Raw genomic sequence first — 26,981 nt, forward strand, 5'->3', positions numbered from 1 at the left:
AAAAACGTTTTCCTTATTTTTCCTCCAAAGATTGAAAATAAAGCAAAGACTTTTTTTTCTTTTTTTATTTAGGTCCCAAAAAACCATGATAATAACATTATATCAATAATATTAATACAGAACTTGAAAAAAAAAAAAGGAAAAAAATAAAATAGCTTTTTGTCCACGGCCTCATTCTCGGGGAGTCAGAAGATTTGATCCTCCACAAAAAAACTCTGTAAAGTTCATTAAGAATGAAGGGAGCGAAGTGGGTGTGGCTTCAAGCTTGGGCGCCCAGTCTGTCCTTCGGCCGTGCGCCAATCAGGAATGTTGACATGAGGAAGGGGCTCCGGGTTAGAGACATTTTTCAGTCTACTGCTGTGACATCTGAGGAAGTAAAAAAAAAAAACACTGTTAGACTTCCCGTCACTTGCAGAGAGGATCTAAAAAATAAAATCCGAGTTCCAAAAGGGAAAAAAGGTTAAATATGTACGATATTTGAATTAAAAAAATATTCACAGCGAAACTTAAGGTCTGTGCTATCTGACTGTATATGAGAACTGGAGAGACGTCATAGAAAATGATTTACTTTAAAGTCAATTCTGTTTATTGCAACACAGACGTCGCCATGTTGCAGTTGGACAACATCAGTAAGCAAGGATCGGGTAGAATCGAACTGAGTCATCGTTTCTTTTGGCAACCATTCCTGCCAACAGGACTGAGCTTTTTGAAGCCCCGCCCCAACGAAGGACACAGTTATCAACAAGAATCTCCCATTTGGACTCATCTGACCACAGACCACTTCTACGTCCCCCAATGACGGTTTGGATATGGCTTCCTTTAGCAGACACAGACGCGTCAGTGGACTGAACCTTTGGAGCTTATGGAATGAGTGATGCAGTGTAGTCTGAGGGTCCAAAGACCACAATCATCCATTAAAGAATTTCAATAAAGTCAGTTATGTAGAGCGATTCCTTCAGTTTCTGTCATAGATGAGCTGAAGATCATCAGATCTACAAATCCTTTTTACACTTTGACCTTCAAGAACATCGATTTTGAAGTAGATTTTTTTCATCATCGCTCGATGATTTTTTTTTACAGATCTTCAGTTCTGCACGACTGTCTCTGTAACACATCACTTATTCAGCCAATGGTGTATTAGCCTAATTTGTTACTGCATGTTCTCTTGGCTTGATAGGTAATTTTTTTTGTTCTTATAGCCATTCAGGAACTCATTGAGTGGATACATTTTTAAAATATCTACTTTTAAGATCTGCTTTCCTGCAGGCTGGTAGCCTTGCAACAATTGATGGAGGAAATTGATCAGAGGTCAAATGCCTCCTACAGGAGTTGGGGTTCAAAAAGCGAAAAGTCTGACTTTTCTAATGTTGTAGAAGCAAATCTGTGCAAGTTTAAATGCTTTCTGCAAAGTTGAGGTGGTTTTCAAATATGATCCGTGAATTTCTATGAGGATTTGTGGGAAGAATCACTGAAGATGATGGTAATGATATGGCTTAGAGGGATTCTTAAACAAAGATTTAACTTGTTGTGGTAGCATAGCTGACTTTTGTTAACAACTTTGTTGCTTGTAAAAAATGTTGAGAAAAGTTTTTTATGGTTTTAATTCTATGAAAGTTTAAAGATGTGCCATGTTATTTAAGATTATGGAGTGAAGCTCCGTCACCTGCTGCGTCTGTGGCGGTGCCTCGGGGGCTCTGCTTGCCAGGCGACTCAGAATATTCCTCTCGGACATCTGGAGTCGCACAGCAACAGGGGGTATCCGGGCGATGGTTGCTGGGAGGCGCGTGACGTCTGCCTTCATGTCACTCAGCAGCTCCTCCAGCTGCTTCAACACTGACAAACAGAGCAGAGACGAGTCAAGCCCCGCCAACCGCAGGTGTTGTTAGCGCACCACCAGGTGGAGTTCTGCAGGCGCTTACCTTTGTGCAGAACGGCGTTGGCCGGTTTGTTCCCGGACATGGACTCCTTGCTCAGGTGCTGGTGGGACTCGGCCAGACACTCCACCTCACTGAAGCGGGTGTTGAGGGCCATGGAGGGGTGAGAGGGGTCCTCAGACATGTTGAGGTAGGCCGCTCGGCGCAGCTGCTCCTCGATCACGAGCGCCTGCTCCAGCAGCTGCAGCAAAGAGAAAGACGGTTCATTTGAGAAGATCCCTCCAATCTGTATCATTCAATTCAAGTCCATTTACAGCAAAACTGAGAGACACAAACTAAACACAAACCAAAACAACTTGTACTGTGGGTGGTGTGAATTGTTTTCTTTCACAGCTCTATTCTTATATATAAAAAGACTTGGTGTCATAATTCCACCTGGGCACAAACCACATTTATTATTTTATCTACATTTATCTAATTTATCTAGTGCCGACAGTGGCTCAGGTGGTTGAGCGGGTCGTCCAATGATCGAAGGGTTGGCGGTTCGATCCCCGCTCCCACCAGCCAAAATGTCCTTGTGTCCTTGGGCAAGACACTTCACCCTCCCTGCCTCCAGTGTGGCTCCACTGGTGTGTGAATGTGCATGAATGATCCCGGTGATGGTCAGAGGTGCCGTAGGCGCGAACTGGTAGCCACGCCTCTGTCAGTCTGCCCCAGGGCAGCTGTGGCTACAACTGTAGCTTACCATCACCAAGTATGAATGAGGAATGAATGAATAATGGACACAATGTAAGCGCTTTGAGTGACTTGAAAAGCGCAGATAAATCCAATCCATTATTATTATTATTACATGATCAATTTTCAAACGTTTAGCACTTCCGTGATTTAAAAAGGACATTATCTATACATCACTACCATATTTGGGTCCCTGGATGGTCAAAGTTCAACTGGTTTAACTTGCGTTCAATGTTTTGTACAGAGCCCAAAAACAGTCTTAAAAATGTGTGTATCTACGCATAAACAGGAGTTTGGAATGCGGAAGCCCGAAACAAGCATTTAAGCACATTTACCAAGACTTTGGCTTAGCTTGAACACGCGTTTCTGATGGCGGTGTGAACGTAGCTATAAACAACATCAAATGATGTCTGAAGTATTTAAAACAAAAACCTTTCATACCTTGAATCTTCTGGCGAGGAACTTGTTCTTGATTTCCAGGAAGTTTCCTCTGTTGATTTCTCCTTTAAAAGGCTCGTTGAGGATGGCGAACCGGACGTCATTCTGGATGTCCTGCCAGCGAGCGTATCCATGTCTTAGAGGGCTTCGGTTAAGCACAATAACACCTTCCACTCAGGAGCACAAGAATATCAATAAAAAGCTGATGTTGGAAAGGATACTGGATTATGCCAGCCAGCAGCCAGTAGTCATGGCGACGGTGCCAGATCTCATTGGTTTTCTTTGTAACCGTGGCGGCGCGCTCCTCGTTCTGCCACAAAGAGTGGAGCTCTACAGAGAAGAGAAGAGGGCGTCAGAGAGGAGGACGTCTTTGATCAGCTCAGTTTTGTCCGTCCATGCGAGCACCTGTAAATCCTCCGTCTGCGATGTTGAACATAAAGCGAGTTTTGGCCTTCTTTTTCTCCTCGCTCACGCTGCTGGCCGAAACGGCGGTGGCTGACGCTGCGCCCTCTTTGCTGCCGTCTCCGTTCTGCAGTTTGGTGGCCTCTTCTGGCTTTGGAGCTTCTTTCTCATCCTTCAAATCTGCACGATCAAAATGAGTGGAGTTCAGAAATCAGCCGAAATGTTCCGTTTAAAAAAAGGAAATCAGGAGGAGAAAACAAGCTGCTACCTTTCTTTACATCTGGTGGAGTGGTGTCCATCTTTTCTGTCTTTTCTTCCTTATTTTCTTCTTTAATAGTGAAGAGAATTTTTTTTTATAAAAATTAATCACAGATTAATCAAATATTATCTTTGTCAAAAAATAAAACCGTAAATATCAACCAATAACTTTTTAACATAAATAAAAATTAAATCATCTGACAGTATTAACTTTATTTTTCCCCCTAACCTTTCATTTCCGAGTCCCCAGGTTTGACCTCTGACCCCTCCGTTTTAGCCTCTGCAGGCGGCTTGGTTTCCTCTTTTCCCTCTGGACTCTTCTCGTCTCCGCCTTCCTTCTCGGCCTCCTTCTCTTTGGCACTCTCGGCGTCGCCGTTGCTCGGCTTTTCCGTCTCCATGGCCTCCACGCCGTTCTTCTCCTGCTCTGAAGTGAGACTCTTCTCCTCCTCGTCTGGTATGGCGATCACCTGTGAGCATCAGGGCTCTGATTACATCACCTCTTCCTCTTTAAGTGAAATAGTCTTCCTCAGGTCATCACAGCCTCACCTCGTCGCTGCCTTTGACAGGATCTTTGTCGTTTTTCTCCGTCTCTGTCTCCTTCTTCACCTCCTTCTCTCCATCCTTCATCTCTTCGTTCTTTGAAGGGTCGTCTACTTCAATGAGACAAATCTAGTGAGTGTTTCTGTTTTAGTGTCGACTGAAAGTCCAACCGGCTGCTCCATCCTACCTGCAGCGGGGGTGTTGGGCTGCGTATCGGCGGGGGTGCCAGTGGACGGAGTTTTTCCGGGGGAGTCCGGTTGAGCTGCGGCCCGCTTGTTCTCCTCCAGCTCAGCCATCCAGGGCATCGACCACTGCCCGTTGACATGCTCGAACTCCTGCACCTGCAGGACGAAGACAGCAGCCGGGAGAACTCCTCAGATTAAACCAGATTACCCACTTGGTATGAAGAAAGCAAACGGGGAAACGCGCATAGGTTTTTTTTACCTTCTTGCGAATAAGCGACATAACTCCAATGCGAGTGAGGACGTGCTGGCGTGACAGGCCCTCTCTGGGAACGCCGTCTGCAAAAGTCTCAGCTCCGTCAGCTCCCGGTTCACAGAGGTGGCGCATAAACAGAGAGACATAGGCCCTGAAGGGGGGTAAAATAGTGTTACATCAAAACAGAGCAGGGTGACAGCATGCTATATTCATAGCAGTAAAGCATCTAAGAAAAGAAAATATCTAAAAAAAGTATCTCAAATATGAAACTTCAGAAGGGTTATAAAAAATAAAGTAGAATTTCGTACTTGAATTCTTTCTCGGATTTCCCTCGTAGGTCTCGGACCAACCACTGGGTGGTAAAAGCATCTTGAGGGGGCATCCCATAACGCATCACAGCGTTCAGGAAGGCCTTCCTCTGCCGAGAGTTGAAGCCCAACACCTGGACAGCAGATCAGACTGTTTTCATACAGGAAACTTGTTGGTGTAGTTTACAGTTTTACCAGATCCAAGTAGGTGGGAAAGCAGCTCACCTCAATGTTGCCTCCCACCCTGGCCAGCAGGGGGGGCAGTGGCTTGTCTTTGTCGTTCCTCAGGCCCTTCCTGTTCGGCCTGCGGGAGTTTGCTGCAGAGGCATCATTGTGGTTAAACAGCTCATATAGTAAACGCTTCAAAACCAAGAACGCTGCGTTACAGAAGTTCTTTACCTTCCGATCGCTCATCAAAGTCCTCGTCACCTTCCTCTGACGCCACAGAGTAATCCGATTGGCCATCAGACTGGTCATCCTGCCAATCAGCTTTGAGACAAAAGCAAAGAAAGGATTCTCTTCATTATTCAGAAAAAACACTTAAGCCAAGTAGAAGGAAGCTTCTTAAAAGATCTAAACTTGTCTTTGTTGAGAGGACACCTCATCTGTTTAGATCACCATGTTTGCTTTTAGCCCAAACACGACTCTGCCTTAACAGCAGATACTAGACGGTTCAGTGAAGCATCTTTTGATACAAACATGAAATACGACTTTTTTTTTTTTAAAACAGAAAAAGGAGTTGAAAGAAAATTAGATGATGGTAAACTGGAATGTTTACAAGTAGATTGGGAGATTCTCTTTTTAGATAAAAAATGGGATTGAAGGCTAGGCAGACAGAACAGTGGCGAGTTTATGCTGTTGTAAAAATATTAGACTCATGTAAATTATGGAAATTTACATAAAAGGGTTACGCAGACAGGAAGTCAATGAGTGTGAGAGAAAGTGAAGGACATTAATGGGGAGAAAAATGACTCAGATTTGAAAACATGCATGCAGATTCTTTTCAGTAAACAACGGCAACAAAAAGATATTTTTGGTGTAAACTTTTGGAACGTGTTCGGACAGAAGCAAACGGCAGCACTATTCATCCCCGGCAACAGTTCAGTAGAGAGGGCTGAATTTTGGAAATAACTGCCTTTAAAGTGTCAGGAACAAGGTTTTTAATTAATAAAAAACATAAAAAATAGGGGGAAATAAATTCAGCATCTGTCTTCTGTTAGACTTTTTGATGTTAGATCAGCGTTATGCTCTGTATGAGGAGCTTTTTTTCATTGCAGCACTGGAGGACACTAATCTGACTTGAATGTGAAGTACTTTTGAGATGTACTTATATTGTTTTCTTTAAAAAATCCACATGATAGCAATGCCTTTTCAAATGCACAGAACCTTGAGCAGAAACACATCTACCAGTAAATTCAAATAAAAGTCAAACCTGCAATCCCTCTCATTATTGTTAAGTTCTTATATGTTGTATAAAAATGAAATATTAGTAACCGAGCGAGCACGACTTCAGAATAAAATAGCCCGGTGCTGAATGAACATGTACCTCGATCTTCTTGTGATCCATCGTTATAGTTGACCTGCTTGCGGATGCGTTTGCCTTTGCCAAGGTTTCGAGCCAGATCCTCCTGCTGCTGCTCATAATGATGCCGCAGCAGCTTCTCCCAGTAGTCTGGATCCACGCTCTCCTCCTGCTTGATGATTTCCCGCTGCACCTCCTCCTCCTGAAGGAAGTAACACACTCAGAACTGGGAAAAAGTAACAGAGAAAGGCCTGCTGCTGCTTCTGCATGCATGTGTGGCTCACCTCCTCCTCCTCGTCTTTGACCACATACTGAGCCACCTTGAAGGAGCTCAGGTACTCGTTCATGCTCTGCAGCTCTGTGTCGTCTGTGGCATCCTGGTTCCTGTCCAGCAGTCGGTCGATGGCTTTATCGTCGTAGTGAATGATGCTGCTGTCCTCCTCTTTGTTCTCACCTGCAGATGTGTATTAAAAAAAGATGAGCCAGCTGAGCTCGCTCCCTCACCATCTTTCCCATCTGTTTGAACAGATCCATCCTCACCTTCACCCTCATCCTTAAAGAGCTCTTCTGTTCCAAACTTGAGGATATCGTCCAGCTCCTGCTTGGACATGGAGCCCGTCTTAGATCCAAGACCAGGTCGGACCACCAGGTGAGTCAGCATCATCTTCTTTTTAGCAACCTGAGGAAGAGATCAAACAAGAAGAAAACGTTACGACTCAGAATGTAAAAGGTTAGTTGAGAGAAGACACATTTCAGTCTGCTATACAAAGTTACTTTATTTACTTTCAAACTTGCAAACCTGAGTGATTCTCTCCTCCACTGAAGCCTTGGTGACAAAGCGGTAGATCATCACCTTCTTGTTTTGCCCGATTCGATGAGCTCTGCTGAAGGCCTGAGTTCAGAGGCAGAGGAGACGGATGTCAACGCACACAAGCCACCCGCTGCTACTCTGAAACCTAGCGGTAAAACAGAGTCGCACCTGGATGTCATTGTGAGGATTCCAGTCTGAGTCGTAGATGATGACGGTGTCGGCTGTGGCCAGGTTGATGCCCAACCCTCCTGCCCTTGTTGACAGCAGGAAGGCAAACTGCTGAGCTCCAGGAGCTGAGGGGAGAAGAGGAAATCAAATCTGTACTTTTTGATGTCTAAACAAAATCCAAAAATGGATGGACTTCATATCTGAAAAATATGTAACAAAGAAAAGTGAATAAAGATAACAGTTTGTTTCTATTTTTACCATTGAAGCGGTCTATAGCTTCCTGTCTCATCCCTCCTGTGATTCCTCCATCTATCCTTTCATACTTGTACCCTTCGTTCTCCAAGAAGTCCTCCAGCAGATCCAACATTTTTGTCATCTGCAGACACCAGAATCCAAATGAAATTCAGCAAACATAGGAGGGAGACTATTTTTTTCAGTTCATTAGGAGTCTCACTTGAGAGAAAACAAGCACTCTGTGTCCGCCCTCCTTCAGCTTCCTCATCATCTTCTGCAGCAGCATCAGTTTCCCAGAGGACTTTGTCAGAGCACTTCCATCGTACATCCCGTTTGGCAGTTTGGGAGCTTCCTGTTTGGAAGAACCGAACATTCACCTTGATAGAAAAGGGGGAGGCTTTGACGGTCATTTGTCTCTGGCTGTGGGTCGTACCATAGCAGCTGCAGGAAAGAGGTAGGGGTGGTTGCAGCATTTCTTGAGGTCCATGACGACATTGAGCAATGAAACCTGGTTGCCTCCTCCTTTGGTGTTGAGGGCCTCAAAGTTTTTCGTCAGAATAAATTTGTAATACTTCCTGCAAAAAATGTAATTAAAGAGAGAAAAGATTTAGCCTTACTTTTGCCCCCTTTTTTACTTATTTGTAAAAGGAAGACTCACTTCTGCATGGGGCTGAGCTCCACTCGTACGATCAGCTCAGTCTTAGAAGGCATGTGCTTGAAGACGTCAGCCTTCAGCCTTCTGAGCATGTGCGGACCCAGCATGTCGTGCAGCTTCTTGATCTGGTCCTCCTTCGCGATGTCAGCAAACTCTTCCAGGAAGACCTCCAAGTTGCTGGGTTCAAATACAGATGGGTGAGCAACAGACAGTCTTCAGTGTCCTTTGATGATGCTAATAAATGCAAATCGTAAATGACCCCCAGAGGCATTCCAGATACATGTTTGCTTTTCAACACAAGAGTTAAAGAAAGAGAAGGGGAAAATCATCAACAAAAAGCAGAGTAAGCAGGTAAATAAAAAATAGAAAACCTACAATTATCTGATTTTTTTTTAAATTAAGCACAAATCTACAGCACTTTTGTTCCAATATTCAAATCTTGTCATTTTAGGAATCCCTATAGAAAATGATAAACCGAGGCCAGACGTACTTGAACCTCTCGGGCGTGAGGAAGTTGAGCAGGTGGAACAGCTCCTCCAGGTTGTTCTGCAGAGGGGTTCCAGTCAGCAGCAGCTTGTGCTGCAGAGAGTAGTTGTTCAGGACCCGGAAAAACTGAAAAAAGACAAAAAGAACAGGTTTTAAATGGTTTCAGACAGAAAATGTGCATTTTGTTTTTAAATTTATGGTTAATTAGAGGCAGACTGAAGAAGTTTCAGATCTGATGAGATGTTGAAGAACTAACGTATTTCAAGATCAGGTAGAACTACAACTAAAGCAATAACTGTGGTTCCAGATTGGCTGGATTCCATCTTGGTTGTTATTTTTTGATAAGCTTGTACCTTAGACTGGTTGTTTTTTAGCCTGTGAGCCTCATCCACCACCAGGCAGGCCCAGTCAATGGAGCCCAGGGCGGCCATGTCGATGGTGATCAGCTCGTAGGACGTCAGCAGGACGTGGAACTTGATGGACGAGTCTTTCTGTTGAGGTGAGAGCGGCAGCACAGAAGCTCAGCACTTTATTCAATGCTTGTGGGTTTCCTTTCTTCTTTATCAGCTCCTAACCTTCATCCTAGACGCCCTCTTGCCTCCTCGGATGGCATTGTCCTCAAAAGAAAACTCGTTCTCCCTGATGACGGCTCGACTGTCCTTGTCTCCAATGTAGGTCACCACGTACATGTCAGGCGCCCACATCTCAAACTCCCTCTCCCAGTTGATGATGGTGGACAGAGGGGCGCTGACCAGGAAGGGACCCTTGGAGTGACCCTGGAGGACACGAGTTAAACACAAATGATGCACGTGATTTACAGAGACCAGAAACTCCCAAAAAACAAAAACACACAAAAAACAGCATTTATTAGTGCCAATTATTTTGATTAATTTATTTTTAATTTAATTGAAACAAACCAAAATAAAATTTGGAGTGGTACACAGTAATTGTTTATTGTTTACTGTTTTCAAACAAGATGTCAGGAAGTTGGCATTAATTTTATTTTTTTCACATTTATTTGTCGTGAAAGGTTTACATTTTAGAATAAAACAATGAAGAGCTAAACTTGGCAAACTGCAAGGATTTTAAAAAAGTAAATATTTACTATTAGTCGAAACCCCCTGTGGCTATGACAGGAAGTGTATTCTGGCCTCCCACCTTTAGGTGGCAGTAACCACATGCATAATAAGTGTTTACTACCAACAGATCCAAGTTAATGTCGTCTGATTTCATCTGACCTCAACAAAATGGCTGAGTGGCTTTTTACTAATTAAACAGAAATAAAAAAGTCAAATCATTTTAGAAGAACTTTTCAACTAAAGATTGAGGAATTTTGGGGGAAAAAGGTTGTGTTTAAACATGAGTCTTTTATTTTCTTTTTTTCTTTTTGTTGCCAAAACCGGTTGAGAAGCAGCACTTCAACACGCAGCAGTTGTTTGAGTGTATGCGGCGGCCTGAGTGGGTGCGGCGCCTCAGAGTACGTCGACCTTCCACACACCTCCTTGTACAGCGAGTAGAGGAAGACCGCGGTCTGGACCGTCTTTCCCAGACCCATTTCATCAGCCAGAATGGTGTCGGTGCCTTGGGCCCAAGAGAACCGCAGCCAGTTCAGGCCCTCCAGCTGGTAGGGGTGCAGCGTCCCGCCGGTACTGTCCAGGTAATCCGGCTGTCGTTCGAACTTGATCGTCGGCTTAAAATGGAAATAAAAAGGTAGGACATATTTTTTAAAAGAAGTAAATGGTAAGTATTTAAAAAACAATCTGGTTATCCTAGTTTGTGGGAGTTTTTTTACATTTCTAAAAATGACAATGTAAAAACATTTTTCCTGTGAACTCACATCAACCACAGGGTTTTCAGGAGGCCTCTCCGGTCGCTTCACTCTTCCTTTTACTTTGATCTTCTTCCCAGGTCTCCCGTCGTCTCCCATCATCAGCTCCCTGGAGCACAGAGATTATTGAACAGTCTGTCTACGCTGCTTGTAAAAGATTCTAGGCTGAGCAGCTCTTGCCTGTGGTTCCAGTACTGCTGCTTGTAGGGCTCAAACTCCGGTAGATCCATGTCCTCGGCCTCCCAGGTGGCCTGATCGTACGGCAGCTCCCTCCACTTGATCAAATAATGGACGTTGTTTTTTCTGTCCACACTGAAAAACCCAGAAAACGTGACAGCGTTAACTTCTTTACCATATACTCTACAATTCTGACTTTTTGGCATTTTTTCCCCTAAATACAGACAAAATCTGAATTTTAATCGAAATTTTTTTTCATTTGTTTTGTTTTTTATAGGGAAGTTGTGAGTTAAACCATCTTTGTTGTAAACAGCTGGTCTTGTGGATGCTGACCTGTGGTTCAGGATGCGGTGAATCATCAACCACTCCATCTTTATTCCAAAGCGGAGGTACTTCTCCTCCAGGTGAACATATGTGGGATCCTTGCTCTTCCTCTTGACACACTTATCTTCCTCTCCTTCCCCAAAGTCGATGGGCGGCGGTTCATCCATGTCGTTCTTTCTCTGGTAGTTCCTGAACATCACCTGGCAGTGCATCTCAAGCTACATGGGACAATGAAATGGGGGGGCTTATTATGGAGAATTTCTACATTTTTCGTTGCAGGAAGTTGAGATGAAGTTTTCTCACCTGCAGCTCAGAGACCCAGGAGCAGTGCCAGTACGACATGTTGCACCACTTGGCAAAGAACTCCCGCTCTGCCCGCCCCTTCAAGGGGGGAGGGTCGGGGGCATCAGATGCCAGTTCTGGAGGGCGGGGCACCACCGTGGGGGGCGGGGGCTCTCCCCATCGCCATGTCAAGATTTTCTGTACCTTTCCTTTCATGGGTGGACACTGAAAAACAGGAGTGGTTTTAAACTTTTGACTTCATGACCCAGAAGTTTTTCATATAATGGAAAAGTTTCAATGACTGAAAAAGCTGCTTCTCAGGAGCAATTAGTTTGTCTATAGAAGAAAATGTAACAAGGTCAGCTATAGTCTGACGTGCTTTCCTAGTTGGCTCCCAGGAAACTCAGAAAAAAGATCAAATAACACAAGGGACAAAGACTTCATCTGGACAGTATGGTCCAAACCAGAGCTTGGGTAGTCCACTTTGTTTAGAATAAACTCTGGTGCTGACATAAAAAAGAGAAACTTGTAGAGTTCAGATGGGATATAAAAGCAGAAAAAGACAAAAAAACAAACATTGAGCATTGTCTTCTGAACAGGCGTAAAGTACAAAAGATATGCAAATACTATTGTTGTTGTGATCAGATATCATCAGTTAAGGGCAACAGTAACACTGAATGAGCAGCTTTTAACTGTATCCCTCACAAATATCCTGTTCACTTCTGCAGTGTGAATAGAGACGGGAGCAAACAAAGGTTTTAGGGTCTCTAACAATTCACCTAGACTGTCCTGATCCAAAACATTAAAAAAAAAATTAAAAAAAATAATCAAATGAACTAAGCGTGGACTCCAAACACTCAAACTCTGAACTCCTCTTTTTCAGACTCTAATTCAGAGTCAAACAGTTCTTTGAAGTATGTCATTTTATCTTTTCATCTTGATCTAAATTGTATTACATTTATTTTTTATTACTAGTTTGGTTTAAACCACAAAAGATCCCATAATATTCTCCTCAGTCAGCCATTGTTGGACAAATCCATCATCCAAAGCATAAAAACAAAACCCCTGATGAGTGAGAAGATGTCGACTGAATAAAAGTGAAAAAGGGCTGTTTAAATTTCCTCAGACCACTTCCATTATTTAAAATAATAAAATAAAAACAACATATAACATTTTTCTGAAATAAAATGTGTTGTTGCTTTTTTTAATCAAATAAACCCCAATAATTACTAACCAACCCTTAAGCAGAACTTCTTTCAGTAGTGGTCCTCTGATTTTCCACTGTCAGTCTTTGTTTGTTTTCATTCTGCTGACCGCCTTACTTCTACAAATCCATTTAATAGATTGGGTTTTCTTTGATGTCTGTCTGTTCTGAGGCTTGCCTCCAAACCTATTTCTGAACTCTTTACTTAATACACCTTTACAAAGTTATGAAGCAGCTGCAGTTTTTGAATGAATCAAACTCGCTTCAAGTTTTTTTTTTTAAATCATTAAAAATGTGTTCATCCAACCAAACACACAAAATCAACTTCCACTGGCAAAAACGAGGATCAGACGACACAAAGTTCCAGAAAATTCTCCACAGCTGCTTCCACTGGCACCAGGAAGTCCAGCTTCTCTCCCCCTTTGGTATACTTACTGTGCAGCGAGGGCAGATCCACTCTCCGTTGGGAATCTCGGGGAGTGGGGGGTTGAGACAGTGGATGTGGTACGACGAGGGGCAGGAATCGCAGCACAGCAGCTCTCCTCCATCCTTGCAAACCCTGCAGAACTCCATGTGGTGGTCATCCTCCTCCATCTCTCCTGTCTCGCCATTGTCTTCCTCTGCGTCTGACACGTCCTCTCTGGCTTCCCACTGGATGCCCTCCTTCTCCTGTGGTTTCCAGGAAGAAAAAAGTCACACACCAACACTCCTAATTCTTGGAGGAGATAAAAAGGTGTATGTTTGATTCTTACACAGTGAGGGCAACTCCAGGTGCCCTCAGGCGCCTTCTCCATGTCGGGGTCCAGGCACACCATATGGTACGCTCTGGGGCAGGTGTCACACAGGATGATCTCTCCTCCCTGCTGGCAAACCTCACAGTAGTCCTGGTGGTCGGTCTCATAGCCATCACCATCTTCTGCTTCTGACAAGGGCGGGAAAATATATAATAAAAATGAAAGACAAAAAACTCCCATCACACCCACGAGCCTTGCACTGGATGCTCTGATTCTGTTTGTGACACCGCATTGATGTTTGTGAGAGAAAACCCACACGGTGAGTCACACTTACCCTACAATTCAGATTTCCTCTCAAACAGACTGAGCCAAACGGAAGCCAAACATCATTTCAGAGCAAGCAACCCCATTTTTGAAAATTATTGGCCAGGTAATTTCATCGAGAATGGTTCAAACAAAACTCAAATTTTAGATGACCAGGAAGAAAATAAAAGCATTGCTGTTAAACAGATTTCCACACAGCTAGTCATTTCTCTGTGACCTCCTTCAGTTGATGATGTGAATCCATCCATGGTGTTCTCTGATTGGTGCTTTAGTCTTGTGATGTCGGCGTCGAATCAAGCCTTACCAGGAGGCTTCCCCTTCTAAACAATAAAACTTGGTTGTTTGAGCTGCTGTGACTAAGATGTGGATCTGTACACCTCGTGTCGTGAACACGTTCGCCACATTTCGTCTGAGATCTTCCATGACTCTGTACAAGTGGAGTACAGTTTCTGAATCAAGTTAAGAGAAACCATAAAGAAACTGCACCTTTCTTCTTCTTGGGTTTGTTCTTGGAGGCCTTCTTCTTGCTGCGGCTGTTGGAACTCTCTGAGATGGACACGCTGTTGAGGCTGCCATTTTCGTAGTCGCTGTCGGCATCCGGCTCGTCTTCTTCGCTCTGCGCATGCAGGAAGCAAAGAGTGAGTTTGCAGGAGTGTTAAGATCACTCCTTAAAGTAGATGAGAACATGAGCTGTGGTACCGATGAGCGTTTCCTCTTGCTATTAAAGCCTCCCAGCTTGATTTTTAGAGGAGCCACTTTCTTGGTTTTGGTATTATTCTTCTTCTCCTGAGGTTTTGGCACGGGCTTTGATTTCTTGCGGGCATTTGGACCTGCAAACCAAAAGGTGTAATAAGCCGTTTGACCAATTGAGACCTTAAAAGGTCGATGATCTTTGAGGGTTCATGGCAGTATAGGATAAACACAGTTCTATTCAGCCGTCCCTGCGTCCAGACCGTACCTTTGCCTTCCTTGGTCTTGGCCTTTCGGAGTGGAGGTGCAGCCGCCTGTTGTGGCTCTGCGGGGGCCGGTGGGGGTGGAGCAGCTGGAGTGACCTCTGCTACCATGGTGTCCACAGCAGCAGGTACGTTGGCGGTAGCCAGCGCCGCGTTGGCAGCAGCTGCACCTCTCAGGGGGTTGTTGGTGCTGAACTCCCGCCACTTTGCCCCCAGAACCATCATCATCTTTGACACAGCAATCTTGGGGTTTTTGGCTGCAATAAGTGGTCTGCAGGGAGGGGGGGATCGCGAATCCAGTGCTAAGTTAAAATCCAAAAGTAGACCAGGAAAAGAAAAAAAACAGAAAGGGGAGCTCTACCTGACAAACTGGCTGAAAGCCTTGTAGTTAGTCAGAGATCGGTAATCCTCCTCGGTGAAGACGTGGTCGATGTCCTCCATCCCCCAATCATCCAACAGCTGAGACGAAGACTTTGGCTCCTGCAGGAGCAACACAACATTAGTCCAGCATGTACAAAGCGAATGTTAATGATTAAATCAATCTGGTTTTTATAATTACTAATTTCACGTCTGTTGCAGAAAAACTTTCATATTAATAACAGGGATGTAATAATCTATTGGAGCAGAGATGCTGCTATGTCAATACTCTATAGTGAAACAATATGATACTACTGAGTAACAGTCAACTTGGTTTAGCAAACATGTTTAAATCGTCCCAAACAGGATTCCAGTACTTATGGATACTGTGATCCACATTGAACTATAACTTTCAAAAAAAAAAATTCAGCTGCATGATTACAGATCTTCATGCTCAGTCACAGCACGAGTGACAAACATGTGGGACGAGCTGTGACTTCTGCTTGAAATCTGTGACACCAAACCAAACAGTGGAGTTCAACTGAGGCTTGGAAAGAATCGCTTCTTATCAATTTGTGCATGAAAAACACGACCTCTACAAAGACTACTGAACTCCCTGTGATCACCAACTTCCTGTTTGATGCTTTCATGCAGTATTTTTTAATATGTAAAGTGATTTCACCATAGCTAATTGCAAAATGACTGCCATTCTGAGAACGCAGCGTTTTATCCAGCACAAGACGCAAGAATAGAGCTTTAGGTGTTCGATGAAAAGCCTCTAAAATAAACAGTAACAGAGAAAGGCGTCAATACAAAAAGATAACTGGACTACTTAAACAACTACATTTAATTTTTAAAGGTCTTTTTAATTGAGGTATTTGATTTCTTTTTTTGAATTCTTATTTTGAAGAGCCAATCAATCTTTGAGAAGATTTTAAAATCTTCAATTGACACAGCAATTTCAAAAATGAGTTTAGATCTTTTCACTGAAGATCAATACTCAACACCCCCGAAAATATTCCATGTTTAGCTCTAAGAGAAGTGATTGTTTCTTGACTCGTGAAAACTCAATAATCCTGTCAATGCAAAGAAAGAAAGTCAGCAGCAAATACCAAATATGTTTATATAAAATGTTGAGAAAAAAAATGTTTCATTTTCTCAGACTTCATGGCTCAAGTCTCTTCCAAGAAACAAATCGCACAAAGTTCCACCAGGTATACAGAGAAATAAAGTTTAAAGAGGGGATAAAAATGAATTGTCAGCCACAAAAGTGGCAGAGTAAAACGTTAAGGACTTCCTCCTTTAGCCTTTGAACATTGTGGCTCTCTAAACCAGAATGAGCTGCAGAATGGAGCGAATATATCTTTGCCAATGAATCAAAATGTGTTTATCTAACCAAAAGGAAAAGGGTCAAGTGCGCAGTGCAGTGCTGCGGCTACTAAGAGAGTTGCCATGGTAACAGCAAATATATACACCTTACAAACCTATCACAGACATATGCACAGGCAGAAATCACACCCCAAAGCCATCAGCGCTCCCCCCCCCCCCTGCACAAAAAAAGTGTCATTATCTGCACGGCTTGCTATTGGCTGCGAGGCTCCGAGTCCACCCAACTCACTTCTTTGTTCCACCATCGCTCATATCACGTTTGTCAAACACAAAGGCCATTACAGGTGTACAGTCAAGAGCTGCTCATGACGTACGGGGATGACCAAAAAGGTACTACTTAGTATCAGAAAGCCTTTTAGGAATCCCACAATACAATCGCTTAAAATATTTCAATCGCTGAAAGAAGATATTTGATCTGCACATGTGAACAGTTCATGAATCACGATTACCGCTAAAACAGCTCAAACACCTGGGACATGGAGGATTTTCTTTAAGATCAAGCTAGAACTATTTAAAAAGAAGCTAATGGAAAAATATATTTGACGCTGCATGTTTTTCACAGTGATTCAGTTAAAAATCAGGAAATACTTCTTAAAAAATGTTTCAAAATAGGTGAAAAATATCTGTCTGCTTTTAGCTGCTCAAAGTTTCGGCGCGTTTCCTTACAGAGCAATCATCATCGTCCTCATCATCGTCTTCCTCCGGCTCCGGCTCTTTCCTTTTGGAGGAGCTTCGGTCGACCCCTGCACTGTTCCTTTTCTTCTCTTTACTGGAGCCGCCTCGTTTCTTCTTCTTGCGGCCAGGAGTGTAGTCGCTGCCCTCACTGTCAGAGCGCTGGCCGGGACCCTCACCTCCATCTTCTATCCCGCCTATGTCCATGGGCTCTGGGGAGCTGATGGCCAGCTCCTGGTGCAAGAAAAGCAGAGATCAAAACTGTAAAGCAGAAATATTTTCAAATGACAGGACAGCATCTGATTGGAACTAAAACTTGCAACTAATGAGAGAATTCTCATTTCAGATATTAAAAAATTCTTGCAACATAATGCTAATAAGATGCAGTCGTATTAAGAATTAATCACTGAAAAACAGGACACCAATCTCCGCAGACCCTCTTGACCCACTTGCTCACATTTACCTCTCTGCGAGACCGCCTCTTGCTGCTTTTGCTCTCTTTGCTTTTCTTGGCTTTTTTCTTCTTCCTCACCTTCGGAGTCTCATTCTCCGAGATCTCCTCTTCCTCATCATCTGCAAACCACACCAAAGGAGAGTTTTATTCCACACGATACAAACCTGCTGCCTGTGTCGTAACATTCCTCAAGAGCTCGCTCTGAGGACAGCATGTCTAACAATCAGTCACATGTAGGTTAAGCATGGATGTGCCTTAGTTTGTTTACCAAAACTTTCAGTGACATGGGTACACAAAAGTTTAATATTTTTAAGTTTTTCTATATCAACAGAAATTTCACATCAACACGATTTAGCAGCAAAATATTGCAAAGCTTTAAGTTCTTCCTCTTCTTTGACACAGCATTATGACACAACTTGGCTGTAAATTCATTAACCTGGTAGTCATGGATTAACCCGTTTCTAGCAGCAGTACTGAGATACTGGCCTAACACAGGAGACTCATTAAAATTAATTAGATTTCTATACAAGCAATCCCTAAATGGATAAAAGGGGGGGGGGGTCAAAAAGCATAATCAGACGCACTTTCCAAAACTGAACTTAAAGTTTAAGCTGTGTGGTATCAGCAAAGTAAAAAAAAAAGGTAAATGTTGCAAGAGAGGCAAAAATTTGCCAGTATTCATTCAGAACAAGGAGAAGGCAATTATGCTAGTACTTTAAATATGAAATGAGCATAAAATGTTTCTGGATAAAGTAATCTAGAGGTTCAGCCATCAGTCACAGTACCTGGTAACAACTAAGATCTACAAATCAATCCAAAATGAGTCTTGTTACATTTGAACAGACCTGAGCTATTTTCTTTATAGAACTATTTGTGTAGAAGTTTAAAAATTATGTATGATCCAGTCAAAAGCCAGGACAATAAGAAACACAATGCTTGAGACATGAATGTCATCTGAGCTCTGCAAAACTAAATCTTTATAAAAATATCTGTGTAGAGTCTCAATAATTTAATTACCGGTAAGTAGAATGTAAAAGAGCCGTCGACTAGACATGGTTTATTCTTTATTTAACTTAAGACGTTTCACCTAAAAAAGCATAAACCAAGTCAAGTAGGCTGCTTTATAACCTAATTTATTGGCTTTATAAAGAAAACATAAGAAAAAGTCTAATTCCAGTCAAAGTTTTTTTTTTTTAATGCTGAATGATTTTTTGTGAACTACCATTACCATCAACCCTCAACAAAGTTTAAGTGATTTTTGACACTTTGGAAAATCAATTTCATCATCATCAACCCGTCAGATTAATCACATGACTGTCATTAAATGACTGTCTTTAATTGTATTAGTTTAGTGACTTGGGTGTTTTTGGATTCCACCACGAAACAAAAGGCTCTGATTTGAAGCCAACAAAATACAGCAACCGCAGATGTAGCAAACTGAGGTTGTCGAATTCATTTCATAATGAATAAATCAATAAATACTGACTAAATCCTTAGTTATTTGCACTACTTGTAACTACTCTAACCAGCTCAGGTGAAGACCATGGACAATATTGCATTGAAATACGTCAGGAGCCATTATTTTTGAAGGTCTCCGGTTTACTGAGCACTTTTTAGCTTTAGAGTTAGTCCTATTTACAAAAAACTCTATTTCAAGAACAGTAACGACAGTCTTTGTTGTCGACTTCAAGCCGACTCGAATGAATATTTGTTCTCAACTGTTCCACTGTGTGTACTGCGCGCGCGCTGGTTCAAACTAATCTTACATTACGTAGGTTTCAGCCAGAACGGGGTTTTCAATTAGCGCGTATTTTAGAAGACGACTGACTTGGTGGGGACATCCATTCTGAGATTTGTTAAAAATGTGTACTTTTACTCCCCGTTTCTGCCAAAGGATGAGGAGGGGATGTTACTGAACGTCATCCACCAGCTTTCAAGCTAACTGGCTGCCTCCATCTTGTCATCGACACGTAAAAACATACCGGTAGCTGGCTAACATTAGGCCCCGGGAAACATGCCGGTCTGCCGGCATGACTCCACTACAATGAAACTATCAGCGTTAAAGCATCTGAATGTTATTGGGTAAAACGATTTGCTTCTAAAGAGTGCTAACAGATGCGAAAATGTTCAACGGCCGGTTTGCTAACTACCCGGTAGTTAGCCGCATTGGGAAGCTAGCGCCATGCTAACACAACATGATTGATCTGAATGTCAAAAACATCTGCTCGGGCTAGCACACACACCGCGAACGCTAGCCACTTCGGCTAACGAGCGAGGCTGATCTTACCTTGCATTATTAGGCGGTCGTCTCGGGCTCCATAATCATCTCTGTCATCCTCACTTCCAGACATAATGGATAGCCGAAAACTTTCTTTTAGTTAGCTAACAGTTTAGCTAACAAAATAAAGTTATTGGATTTTGGATTAGCCAGAGTTCGGACCCAGATTGGAGTCGGTCCAAGTGTGTAGAAACGAGGGGGCAGCCAATCAAGTCTTAACAGGACAAATGGGAACACAAAAGAAAACGGAAGTCGGTTATTAGGAGCTAAAAGCTTTCAAAACACAGTAGCCAGTAAGCCTCCGAGGGATTCAACAATCACCGCATGGACTTACAAATCTAACTTTATCTGGTTATCAAGTTGACATCTTTACAAATGTTCGCCTCTCACACATCTACACGTTCCGCTGACATCTTGACACTATATCGCTACTTTCGGTGCATTAGCATGACCATTAGCCGAGCCGAACCGGCGGGCAGGCTCACATGTGAGCCAAACTGCAGAATTGTAGCAGAAAAAAATACTCCGCTCCACAGCTTCCGTACCCTCAACATCTCCCCGTGACCCAAGACCAAGTCAATTTTCAAACCCAAAACTAAGACAGTACTTACAACTTGATCCCCAAACTCCAGGATCAGTTTGTCAATAGGTCAATACTTGGAAGCTTCTTTTTCTTAAGGTAACGGTGCACAGGTAATTAAAATATATGTCGGTGTTTTATTTTTGTGGTAGCGTGTGCGCACGACGTCGTCTCCTCTTTCTCTTCTTCGCACACCACACACCCCGCGCTCGCGCGCGCACACAAAGAGATCAGGGGGCAGGCATCCCATAATATCCACACACACACACACATACATATACACACATTTTACTCACCCCTCCCCCACTCTGCATAGTTACCTTGCTACGTACAGACCATAATATTCACCCCCCACACCCCCCCCCCCCTTCAGTCTCTTCCCCATTCCTCCATGCACATCACCCCTCTCCACCCCTCCCTTAGCAACCACGGTTTCCATGGAGATGCTCACCCCTCCCACCCCGGCTGGCATCCCATAATAGTAATGAACGCAGTCACTGACATCCCACAATAAGCATAACTCCGAAAAAGAGAGATAGCAGAAAGGAGGGAAAAAAGGAAAAGCGTCACATGGCAACTGCGTGTGCCACATGACTGCTTAACTTGAGTGTGCACGTTTGCATGTATGCGCAGGCTCTGTACTGTACGCGAGCGTGCCTGTCACACACCTCCTGGCCAAAAACCAGTGACCAACTGTAAAGCACAGTAGGGGGTCACAAATTGTGGGGTGATTCCCGGTGACCCCAGTGTCACCCCCACATGAGGCCCCTCAAACTCAGACACTCCGTGAGCATTAGTCAGCACGAGGGCAGCCTGCAGGCCAGCCGCCATATGGAGGCCAAGAAACCTGGAAAGTCAAAAGCTTGTCCTGAGGTTAAATGTTGCCCCCGTCCCTCCAAGACGACAGCTAGAGGTCACAGGATTGGGACTTCAGCTTGAGTCTGCGGCTGTTATCCTCCCAGAGAAGCCTGAGGAGGGAGCCCAGAAGTGCAAGCCAACAGCTGAGTTAAACTGTCTGCACACATACACACGCTAGCTTGCTCAACAGGCTGCGAGGAAATGCACTGCAGTCTATGGTGGGAAAAACGTCTGGGTCCTAGACAGCTTTTTCCCACCATTGACTGACTACAGCACAGTTGGACCGAGGGGCAACATGCTGAATATAAGTGCTTAGAGAGGCAGACAAGCTCCGGGATGATGTTTCTCCTCATGGGAAATCATCTCTACAAAGGACCAATTTCTTTAAAAAATATTTAAAAGCTTTATTTTTTAGTTTTTTTACACCACTGAAAATTGAGGATACAAGCATATGGATACTAGAAAGATCCTTTCAACTTGAAAAATCCAGATACTTGTTAAAATAAATAATCTGTGTCAGTAAGTTAAAGTGATGTACCAGATAGTACAGTTATTTTTTCATTGCATATAAATGCTTTTGTTTGTATCAATATGATAATATGATTATAAAATTTAGTTTTTATGAGATAGTTTTTGTTGAAAGAAAAGTGGAACCCTCCCCGTTTAAATTAATACTTGAAGACGGTGATCATGTGCTGATGTGAAATTATGTTTTACAGATGAAAAGACAGGGAAATCCATGGAAAATATGTTGTCATTGATGTGGAAACCACCAGTGAATCAAATGTGAAACTCCTCAGGAGAACAAAGTCAAAACCTTTTAGAAATCTGCAAAAATACAAATTTTTTACACATCTGGGAAAACTATCAGTGTTTTACTTGTGGGAAAAAAGCACTTAAGATTTAACTTAAGAACAATGATCTTTGGCCCTTTAGTTGGTGAAAAATAAATGATTAATCATGAGTTAAAAAGCATAAAACATTGCAGTAAACAAAGCAGCCATGGAATAAATTGAAACGTTTTCTACAGTATTATCTTAAGAGTTTCCATAAGTACAATGAGGGACAATGGCTTAAACACCATTTAGCTCCTGAACTGTGGTCTGCCGGAAAATGAAAGACAGAGTTTGCTTGCAAGTGACCTCTGGTGAGATCCAGTCTCAGTGTGGTTATTGGAGGACCATCCAACCCAACCACAGATAAGAAGTGACATAAGTGTTGTCCATTGTGAGTTGAAAACTGGTTTACACCACAAATCATAAGAACCACAAATCACAAAAAAGTTGCCAAATGATTAATTGGTAAATTAATTCTCAGATTGTGTTCACACCGCCCTCGGCAATTTACCTTTTTCAATGAAAAGTCTTTGTAAACCTACACACACGCTTGAGTTTAAAACTCTCACATTCACGCATAGCTATGAACATTTTTCAGACCACTTCAGGTTATTTGTTCAAAATGTGCAGCCATTTATCACACGCTGAAAGTTTAACCAGGTCAAGTTTTGATCAATAAAAGACTCAGATTTGGTAGTGATGTATGGATAGCGCCCCTTTTTGTTCATGGAAGGGCCAGCTATTTGAAAATAGATTATAGGGAGGAGAAAATAATAATTACAGTTTGTGCCCGGCTGGAATTTGTATGACACCAAGTCAGTCATATATCGGGACAGAAAAAGCCTGGAGCAAGATTCACCCAATTTGCATCACTTCGACATTTCGCACCTAGCCTCTTCCAACTGTAGGTGGCGGACATGTGCAAGTAAACAGTAGCAAAAGAAGAAGAAGCCCCTCCCTGCTTGTCCAGTGTGAACACGACGGGCTAAATGCGTGTTTTAGAACAAGCGTCACATGCCTAATGTGGATGTAAATTCACAAAAAGAGAAAGAGCTGCACCAAATAATGATAAATAGAGGACAAGTAGGATTGACTGCTCATCTTTTTATTGTTTTTTCTTCCACATCTGCTTGTTTTGAGTAACACTGCCCCCAACCAAGCAGTTGATGTATCTGTGGTGTTTTTAGTGTGAAAGCAAAGCGATCCACAAGAAGATGGGAATTTTTCAGCATTCCTTACTCAAGTGTAAAAGCACCCTTTAAGGGAGTCGTTCTTTTCCAAAGACTGTATATGGTCAATGGAATCCTGTACTAGTATTTTTCTGTGCAATCAGTCCCAGAAGTAAATCAAGTTGACCTATCATTAATAGTGATGTTTGGTGATGTTTAACTTCTAGAGAGGTCTTAATTGGTAGTTGGTGCTATTTTAAAATGTTTCAGTTCATATGAAAAGGACATCGAGCTCAGTATCTTAAAAATCCATTAATTTTTTCTCATAAACAGAGCGCCTTCCCAAAATAAGACACATAACCTCTGAGCAAACGCACAAATACTGACACTGGTGGATTTTTCCTGAACAATACTGCTGTTATGAGGCTGTTTTAATCTCTGGAGGATCCACGAGTTGGCTCTCAAATTATTTATGTCAGCATATTGTTGCAGTGCCCTAACTCTTCGGCTTTTAACCCTCTCCAGACTGTCTTCCTCAGTTTCAGGTGTTCCTCTGGTCTTTTTTTGACTCACACCACACGCACACCCATTTTTTCCTTTGTCCTCATACTCATCACTCTCTTCATGTCCGACATGAAGAACCAATCCTAAAAACAACAACTTCTGTTTTTCCCTTTCTTTCCATTTCTGCCATTTTTCCCCCTCCCGCTTTGCATCTTCCCCCTCCCCCACGCCGCTCCTTTTCTTGACTCTGGACACTGTGCTCATGTGTGAATTTGGATGCAGGAGGGGGGGTAATGAAGAGTGTATGGGTGTGTGTGTGTGTGTGGGGGGGGGTAACATCCCATAATCACCAATCAAAAGAATGCAGGGGGGCGGTTGCCATAGAAACGCAGTGCACGGCTTTTCAATGCCCCTCCCACTCCTCACCCCGCCATCACGCTCTCTCAGAATCCTCTATGTCATAATGATAATAATATCATTTCTGAGGCAAAAGGGAAAAAAACTGATGGGGTGGAGGGGGGGGGGGGGGGGCTTCAGTCCATAATAGTGCTGCTGTGCTGCTTGTTTCCATGGAGATAAACTGAGGGATGGTGGCAGGAGGACAGTTAAAGATGAGGTCAGATTACCATGTATGTCAAAACGCATACCTTGATACTCTTTGAACGCCCACCACCCATTCTGACCTGTGGCCTCCATGGTGAATCTGCTGCACACAAAGTGCAAATAGATTCGATCAACATGTCTGCCCTGTGAGGTGACATGGAGCAGAGCGAGGACGACAGACGAGAAAATAAGATTGACACATCGGAATTGTCCAGGTGTCCCAGAAGACTTGAGTGCACAATGCCATGCTGTGAAGCATAAGTAGAAAACGTGACTCTAATGTCTGATGGTTTCTGGATTAAAACATGAAATGAGTGACAGAAACACTTTTGAAAGTAAATCTGATCTGGAAACAAGGATAAAGGATCAATGTTAGCAGCTGGTTCAAATGCAGATCTTAGTTACAAATCCTAGAACCCAAAATCAATGAATCGATCTAAAACTTTAATTCTTGTCATACTTTTACCCATTTGTAACATTTTAGCATGTTGCATCCGTCTTCAAACAAATAAAGCAGAGGCCCTAACGTGATATAATTTTAATTGGCTTTCAGGCATTATGAAATGTTACTGAACAAGGCCCACACAACAAGATTTAACTTGCTTTTCATCAATGGGGCATCCATGCTGCAGAGGTAGAGCAGTCAACCTCTGACTGGAGGCTCGGTTTGGTTCAGTTCGGTTCTGACTTTGTGCACTTATGTGTCGAAGTGTCCTTGAGCAGGACACTGCTTACCATCACTCTGGTGGTTTTAGGTTGGCGCCAGGGTTGGGCAGCGGAGCCGCCATCAGTGTGTGAATCTGCGTGTGTGTGTGAGTGTGTGTGAATGAGACTGTGACTTCGAAGAAGGTAGTAAAACGCTATATTAGTATACTCCATTAATCATTTATCATAGTTTTGACTCCAGGTTTTGTCACAGTCAAAATTAACACTCAAACATATTTTATAGTGAGATTAGAAAGTTTCAGATTAGTTTTTTACTTTTTGTAGTTTCAGCCTTCACAAAAAGTTGTATTATCTTAAAAGGGCTTCCAGAAGTTTTGCAAATGTTGTATAGTACATTTTCAAAAATGCTGCCACATGTGCAGAAACGTTTGTTATACTAAACAACTGGTCACTAAGGCTATGTATTTAAGAAAATGCTAACAGTTAACTGTTTGTTAAAGACTTGAAATTGTTTGATTCGTTTGATTTGAAGCTGTTGCACAAATAAGAGACTCAGTGGGCTTTCACGTTAGTAGTGGACTGGGAGCAACAGGTTGAGGACCATGGAAATATTTCACAGCTCTGTACTCTGCTTTTGCAATGAGTAGACTAAACATGGCAACTCCATGAAGAAACAATAAGCTGGTGGGTTGGAAGGGGGGGTATTGCTTGAAGCAAACATAGACCAGGAAAAAAAAAAAGACAAAAGAGGAAAACCACCTGGTCCTCTGATATCTTTGCGTCCTCTACAAGAAAAGTTTACCAACGAAATAAAATCTTTGCTTCATTTGAATTTATGCATTGTCCTTTTTTTCCCCCTCAAAAGGCATAACATAAGTAAGTATTTGCCTCTCTCTTGTTCATTTTAACACTTGTTCTGTTGGAGTTACTGTCTACATTACTCTGTTTGTGAACCGTGCCATAGTTCACTTGCAAGTGAACCCAGACCGCTGTTTCATGGATTACCAAAGTTCGTTTTTTGATCTGCATCAGAGTTTAGGCATCCGTTCCAACTTGCCAAACAAAGCAGACTGTGTTAGAAAATTGGTACTGACGAGACAGCCCAGTCTGAAAGCACCTCATGACGTAGTATGACACAAAGAGACCAAACATCACAGTGGCTTGTCCTAAACTGATACCAAACAGGAGACAAATATAAAGTGATGGATTGGACCTAGCAGGTAAAAAAAGAGCCTTTGGTGAAGAAGTTTGGACTTTAGGTTAGTTTTTTTTTTTTTAAAGAGTGTAACCAACCCAATCTGCAGGTACATGCAGCTGGAGATGAGGCATTTTACTTACCTTCCAACCTGAAAAAGATAAAACAGATACACTACTTCATAGTTTTTCTAAGTGACCACACCTGCAGTTGAAATTGTCTAAAAGATATTCGTTTATTCATATGAAGACGACAGAACTTTGCACTGTAAAAATCTGAACCTTAGTGACAGAAAACTTTCATTTAGTCTATCTAAACCCCTTCATGCCGTAAGTCACTAATTTGCAATGAACCATTAAATCCATGACTCCACTTAATTTAGCATCACCTTGATCAGAAAAAAACATAGAAGAATATTTTTTAAATAGAATTAGAAATTAAGTCAGGAATGAAGGGGTTAAATTTGCACATCCAATCAGTTTGCTGGATGTTTTCTGCACCCAAATTAAAAGATACAATTGTGAGCCTTTTTCAGCACACAACCACCAGAGCTTACTAACTAAATGTCACTGGGATAAAATCCTGTACATGTCTTGTTAATGAAGTTGTGTGTTCACTAACAGCTCAACAAAGACACAAATCCAGTGGTGACATACAGTTCTGCAGGCATCGTGTGGGAGTTTTGAATCAATGCTGACATTGATTCATCGCTCCCATATCATGCT

The 26,981-nt window shown here is 42.6% G+C and overlaps 1 protein-coding gene across 4 annotated transcripts; it reads right to left on the minus strand.

Moving 5' to 3' along the window:
- Positions 1-47: 47 nt before the first annotated feature.
- LOC101174845 (chromodomain-helicase-DNA-binding protein 4) lies at positions 48-20,665 on the minus strand. Of its 4 annotated transcripts, none has more exons than XM_023959916.1 (41): positions 20,457-20,665; positions 19,855-20,059; positions 17,577-17,686; positions 17,108-17,347; positions 15,057-15,175; positions 14,701-14,966; positions 14,442-14,572; positions 14,229-14,358; positions 13,437-13,600; positions 13,120-13,353; positions 11,502-11,705; positions 11,208-11,416; positions 10,878-11,009; positions 10,707-10,806; positions 10,368-10,559; positions 9,445-9,645; positions 9,223-9,360; positions 8,874-8,995; positions 8,387-8,560; positions 8,162-8,303; positions 7,949-8,080; positions 7,753-7,870; positions 7,495-7,619; positions 7,315-7,407; positions 7,056-7,194; positions 6,800-6,969; positions 6,540-6,714; positions 5,393-5,482; positions 5,219-5,310; positions 4,994-5,127; positions 4,692-4,836; positions 4,435-4,588; positions 4,254-4,360; positions 3,937-4,174; positions 3,718-3,777; positions 3,453-3,629; positions 3,269-3,377; positions 3,051-3,183; positions 1,920-2,115; positions 1,664-1,833; positions 48-366 (listed from the first exon to the last, which is right to left on the minus strand). In XM_023959916.1, the coding sequence occupies exons 2-41, from the start codon at positions 19,916-19,918 to the stop codon at positions 352-354; spliced, it is 5,844 nt and encodes a 1,947-aa protein (XP_023815684.1). In that variant the 5' UTR covers positions 19,919-20,059; positions 20,457-20,665; the 3' UTR covers positions 48-351. The 4 variants fall into 4 exon arrangements, with proteins under 4 accessions (XP_023815684.1, XP_011479289.1, XP_023815683.1 ...); XM_011480987.3 differs by having other exon boundaries at positions 6,540-6,717; XM_023959915.1 differs by having other exon boundaries at positions 13,437-13,606.
- Positions 20,666-26,981: the final 6,316 nt, after the last annotated feature.

This window comes from Oryzias latipes, chromosome 11 (assembly GCF_002234675.1).
Source record: "Oryzias latipes chromosome 11, ASM223467v1".
NCBI classification, from domain to species: domain Eukaryota; kingdom Metazoa; phylum Chordata; class Actinopteri; order Beloniformes; family Adrianichthyidae; genus Oryzias; species Oryzias latipes.

Coding starts and splice junctions, on each gene's coding strand:
- LOC101174845 (XM_011480984.3), bottom strand. CDS start 19,918: ATGTCTGGAAGTGAGGATGACAGAGATGATTATGGAGCCCGAGACGAC. Junction 6,718..6,799: donor TCAAAGACGAGGAGGAGGAG/GTGAGCCACACA, acceptor TACTTCCTTCAG/GAGGAGGAGGTGCAGCGGGA. Junction 1,834..1,919: donor CAACGCCGTTCTGCACAAAG/GTAAGCGCCTGC, acceptor TCTGTTTGTCAG/TGTTGAAGCAGCTGGAGGAG.